The sequence below is a fragment of the Microtus ochrogaster genome, assembly GCF_000317375.1.
Source record: "Microtus ochrogaster isolate Prairie Vole_2 chromosome 14 unlocalized genomic scaffold, MicOch1.0 chr14_random_1, whole genome shotgun sequence".
NCBI classification, from domain to species: Eukaryota; Metazoa; Chordata; class Mammalia; order Rodentia; family Cricetidae; genus Microtus; species Microtus ochrogaster.
Genome location: NW_004949096.1, coordinates 29,194,663 through 29,200,439, shown reverse-complemented (window position 1 = coordinate 29,200,439; position 5,777 = coordinate 29,194,663). Strand labels below are relative to the sequence as shown.

The 5,777-nt window shown below is 41.5% G+C and overlaps 1 protein-coding gene across 1 annotated transcript in view; it reads right to left on the bottom strand.

Annotated features, from left to right (window-relative positions):
* Window positions 1-175: 175 nt before the first annotated feature.
* The window catches only part of Haus2 (HAUS augmin like complex subunit 2), an 18,551-nt gene continuing 12,949 nt past the window's right edge, over window positions 176-5,777 (bottom strand). The window contains exons 5-6 of the mRNA XM_005364312.3: window positions 4,391-4,499; window positions 176-2,693 (exon numbers count right to left, since the gene is read on the bottom strand). Of these exons, the coding sequence (XP_005364369.1) occupies window positions 2,487-2,693; window positions 4,391-4,499 (316 nt within the window). The 3' untranslated portion in view covers window positions 176-2,486. The remainder of the gene's footprint in view (window positions 2,694-4,390; window positions 4,500-5,777) is intronic.

The following is a 5,777-nucleotide window of genomic DNA, read 5'->3' as shown; positions in this document are numbered from 1 at the left end:
AAGAAAGAAAGAAAGAAAGAAAGAAAGGAAAAAGTTTCCTAGATTCTCTTGTTCCCAAACAACCTTTCTGATTTCACTGCAACTTGAAAGGACAAATGAGAGCTGAATGTGGCAATCACAGGGTCAGAGAAAGTAGTAAGCTAAAAGCTACCAAAAGCCAGGAGGAGTCCTCCCACACAGTCTTTATTTACCAATCAACATAATTATATTTATGCAATCACATTTACACTGGAGTCACATTTACAAATTTTGACCAAACCTTCCTGGCAAAGCCTGCTTGCCTGACATCCCATCCCACCCCAGAAGCCACTCAAGGATTTCCACTGATCAGCCTGCTTGTTCCCTATTTTCAATCTCTGTATGTGCAGGACTATAGTCATAGGTAAGCCACGGCACATGAATGGAAGTCAGAAGACAAACCTTGACAGGGTCTCTCGTCTGCAGCTGCATCTAAGAGGCTAGCTGGCCCTCCCTTTTGCCTCCCACCTCACTGAAGGGTGTTCAGATTTACGTGGGTTCTGGGGTTGAACTCAAGATTCTCACTCTTGCATGGGGACTTCTATCCACTGAGCCATCTTTCTCTTCCATGCAACTACAGAGATTTCCAGCTTGGCAAACTACCCTTGAATTTCATGAAAAGAAACATTTGTTCAAGCCAGATATAGAGATTCAAAGTTTGTTAAACTGAGGCCAGAGGACTGTTGAATCCAGCCTAAGTAACATTAAAAAAACAAAACGAAACAAAAAAACTACAAAACTGAATCTTTCTCCCTCCTAGGCAACTCTTTCTTCTAGCTCTCAAACAAATCAGCACTTACTGACCACACTGTACAAAATTAGCTTTTCTCTTTACATTAGAATTTAGGTTAACTTACCTTAAGCTTTTGTGAGTTGCACAGTTTGAATGTCTATACTACATTAAGTTAAGAATATTTCCCCTCTGTTACTCGGTATTTATATAAATCCGCATTTAGTTGAAATTAAGTTTATTTTTACATCCTGAGGCATTAATAGGAAATATAAATACAAAACCAACAGGGTAACAGTAGTAGTAACATGATAATGAATATATCTACACCATAATATACAAGGAAAATGAATAGATGTTAAAAGAGATTTGAGATAAAATACAAATAAGGATTTTGATCAGTTATCTGGGTGATGGTCAAAATCTCAACACCACTTTTGCACAGTACATTTGTAAAAGCTGTAGACTTTCTCAAAATAATGATCTGCTGTTTTTAATAGTTTTTTTTTCGGGGTGTAGGGTTAAGGATCCTGTTTTTTATGGACATCTATTTTACTATCTAACAGGTGAAGCCTTATATTGAACATGTGATGAACAGAAGGTTCGCTGAACTCCATGACACAGAATGCAACAGGATGGACACACTGGTGCACATGTTTCAAAGGATTTAAACATAAGCCAGAGTACTTACAGTAACAAAGTAAGCGAGAACAGCTTGAGGTAGTTGTTACTATTCTACTTTAAGTAGACTAGTCTCTAATTTTATGACTAGGCCTAGGTAGGTAAAATATATCATATATTCCATTACAAACCTCTAAACTTCAGCCGGATGTGATGGCACATGTCTGTGATTCCTGCACTCGGGAGGCCTGGGCTACATAGTAAGTTCAAGTTCTACCTTGGGACATATAAGAAGTATCGAAACAAAAATTTCTAAATTTGATTGCATTATGCCTTTTCTTCCCCCCTCATCGTTCTTCATCCTCAGCATTTGTCTCCCAGGCATCCCTGAGAAGACAAGCAGGTCCAGTGCTCTGCTAAGGGGATATATGAGACCTGGTGTCACCACACTCCAGCCGTGAGCTAGTAGAGCAATTGAACTGTGACACTGTGAAATGCTGTCTACCACCAAAATTGTTATGGATGTGGTGCTCCAGGAGTTTTCCAGGGACCAGGAGCAAAGGTACTTTCTGCTTGGTATATACCAGCATCCTAGACTCTCAGAAGGAAAGCAAGTGTCCCACAGAAGCCTCCCTGCACAGCTTGGTCACACAGCCCGTCTCATTGATGTGCCAGCCATGGGAACTACCACTTCATTAAGACTTCAGGGGCAACAGGCCCGCTGTGTGACCATTCCGCAATCTCAACAGGGAAAGTCGCCACAAAAATCTTCAGACTCGGGATATTCCAATTCAGAAATGTTTTTAAAAGACACAACACAGAATCATAATACAGATTCTGTCTGATGAGTGTCCAACTCACTCACAGTAGGTTAACACACATATATTCGATCTTTTGTAGCTTTATCAAAGAGAGGAACATATGAAAAAGTGGTATGTGGATCCCAGGGATTGAAGCAGGAGCTTTTCCTGCTGACATCTCCCTGGCCCCGGCACTTCAATAGAAGAGGGCTTTTTCAGAGTTGCTAACAACAAAGTTTACCAAATCTCCCTGTCACAGATCACCTGGAAACGGACTTCTTTGACTGCACGTAATTAAGCAAAAGTAAATATGGCAATCACTTGGCATTAACAGTTTGGGCATGCACTTTAGAAACAAAAGGTAAAGGAGGTACTCTATCAAGTTCGTGAAGATAATTTTCCTCAGCAAGGATTTTGGGGACACACAAAGAAATTTCCTTCTGTTGTTCTCGCCACCTGAGTATATTCTCTGTCAGTTCTTCTGTCTCGTTCACCAAATTGTCCATCTTGGATAAAGCCTTTCTCTGTTACATTTGAAATAAAGAAAAACAGGAAAAAAAAATCAGTTACCGATTACCATTATGTCAGAAATAGATACATCAAAAATTAACATCTGATCTTTTCTAGTCCCTTACTGCAAAAATTCCTTAAAAACCGTGTCTCCACCCCCAACCCTATCTATCTGTGAGGTCACACTATCTGTCTATCTGTGAGCTCACTTCTCCTTTAACATCAACTTCAAACTCGACACAAATAACCTCAAGCTTTCTCACTATATCTGGCTGGTCTGGAATTCACTGGCATTCCTAGAGCTGTGATTACAGGCATATGTGTGTCACCAAAGTTGTCTTAAATGCTTCTAAAGGTGTAGGGTGATTAAAGTCTGAGATTCTGCAATTTTCTTTTCTTCTGGTGCTTAGAATGCAGCAAAGGTCTTTCACAGCAGGAAAGCAATACAGCAATTCCTAATATTTTATTTTATATTTAGACAAATTCAATCCTATAAAATAAAAAGTATGTATTTTGTGAGGTGTGGTAGTACATGTCTAAAATCCTAGCACTTGGAAGGCAGAGGCAAAAAGACAGTGAGTTTGAAGCCAGCCTGGGCTACACAACAAGATCATGGGGGTAGAGGAGGAGGAAGCAGATGGAAAGGGAGTAGAAAAACGAAAATGATGTTACAGTAATCTTTTTAAAAAATGAATCTTTTTGTTTTGAGACAGAATCTCACTTTGTAGCTTAAGCTAGTCTGGCAATTACTATATTGTGCAGGCCAGTCCCAAACTCCACAACAATCTTCTTCAGGCACCCAAATACTAGAAGGTGTAGGGTACCATGCTTGTTTAAGAAAATGTATCTGTTTTATGATTTTAATAATGACTAACTCAAAGTGAAATTAGTCGAGCTCAGAAAGACAAACACCATAAGTCTTGTCTCATATATGTAGCCTATATCTTAACTGTATGTCTGTGTTATGAATGTAAGAGAAACAGTGAAAGGAGAGACATAGCGGGACGTGAGAGAGGGTAAAAAGAATACATGTGACATGCAAATAAAAGGGGACACTATCCAGAGGAAGCAAGAGGGACATGAGGAACTGGATGGAGAAGGGAGAGAGGACAGCAGCAGACGAGAAGACAGCAGAACAAAGGGAATATAACACATCCACGAGAATGTCATGATGAAATACATAGCATGAATAATAAAAACCCAGAGACAGATATTGGGGTTCAAGCTGGAAGATGAGAAAAGCAAAGCAGCCAGCCACTAGAAAAGTCTTACCTCTATCAAGGCCAGGCGACTGCAGATTGAGCCCTGAGCCTCTGTCCCCTGTACTGCTGGGATAAAAGGCGTGTAACTCCCTAGTGCTGGGATTAAAGGTGTGAGCCATCACCACCTGGAACTATTTCTGCATAGATTTTATGTAGCCCAGGGGGGCCTTGAACTCACAGGGATCCATCTGCCTCTGTCTTCCAAATCCTGGGATTAAAGGTGTGTGACACCACTGCCTGGTTTCTAGGCAAGCTTTATTAACTAAAACATAAATAATATCACTATAGATATACATTGCTTTGTTTGTTAATTTAGGAGTCTAAGACCAGCCTTAGCTACATGAGACTATGGGGAAAAATAAAACATAAACCAAAAAAATTAACTGGGACAGTGACACAGTTGAGATTCTAGTGTAAGAATTAAGAGCAGCTATATTAGTAATACTCACCATTTCCGCTAGGTTTGCATCTAAATGAGGGGTATTTCTAACTGTTTCAAGATGGGCTTCTAATTTCTCAATGAAAGTCACAGCCAATTCCAACAAATGTACCATATGTCTGAAAGAGAGTGCAGAGTGAATGTAAATTTACCCCACAGGCTCCCATGTTTGGACACTTGGTCCCTATTGGGTGGTGCTGTTTGGGGATTCATTGGAGCTTTGGGGCACAGGGACTAGCTGGGAGATGTAGATCACTGGGGGCAGTCCTTGAAGCTGCTCTCCAATTCCTGATCTGTTAAGATGTCAACAAGCCATGCCACAATCCTGCCACTGCAGATGGAGTTGCCCTAGCTGTGTGTGTTACAGTTCTGCAGATGAAGGCTTCCTCACTGCAAGCATTATAGCTCTGCTGGGGGCTGGGCTGAGGTGTTTTCACAGTGTGTTACAGCACTGCTCCCGGAGGGGTGGGGGTGGGGGGTATTTCCCCAACGAAACCAGATATACCACTACATTGCATCCCACAAGAAACCTCACACAAGAGAGTTCTAGGGAAAATCCAGGAGGATGGCTGCCTCTACTAGGGTGAGGAGTAAGAAGCAGCAGAGAACTGAGCAGAAGACAGGGTTTATAGAGCATTTCTTGGGGGCGATGCTTTCTAGGGTTAGGGATTGGTGGGTTTTCAAGTCCAGGGCATTACAGTGCTCTGTGAGTGGAACCTGGTGATTGGAAGACCTCAGAGATAGGGACCCCTCCTTGAACACCTCGAGGGGTTTACACCAATCACAATGCCTTCCCTACAATGCGGGAATGTACTGCCTCTAAACTGTGAGCCAAAACAAGCCTCTCCCCAACCAAGTTCTTCTGTTAGGTATTCTGTGACAGTGGTTAGAAAAGAAAAGCAATACAAGGAGAAAAAAAATGAACTTTTCTTCCTCCTCCTCCTCCTCTTAAATATTCATTTTGTGTGGGTGTTTTGCCTGCATTTCTGTGCACCACATGCATGCAGTGCCCACGGAGGCCAGAAGAGGGCACTGGATCCTCTGGAACTGGAGTTACAAGATTGTGAGCTGCCATGTGGGTGCTGGAAAAGTAGTCTGTGATCTTAACCCCTGAGCCATCTCTCCAGCCCTTTAACTTTTCTTCTTTAGCTGTTTTGTTTCTTTCCCTTTAATCAGGACTGTTAATTTTTATAAGCAAATCTAAGGAACATCATTAACACTTTAATGGAATTATTAATGGTGAGAAGGTTCTCTTTCACTGAAGGCAAAATTTAGAATTGTCATCTAAACAGAAAAATAGAACGAGCCAGGCTTCATGGTGCCAGCCTTTAACTCTAGTGCCCAGTGCTCAGGAAGCAGAGGCAGGTAGATCTGTGAGTTCTAGGCCAGCCTAGTCT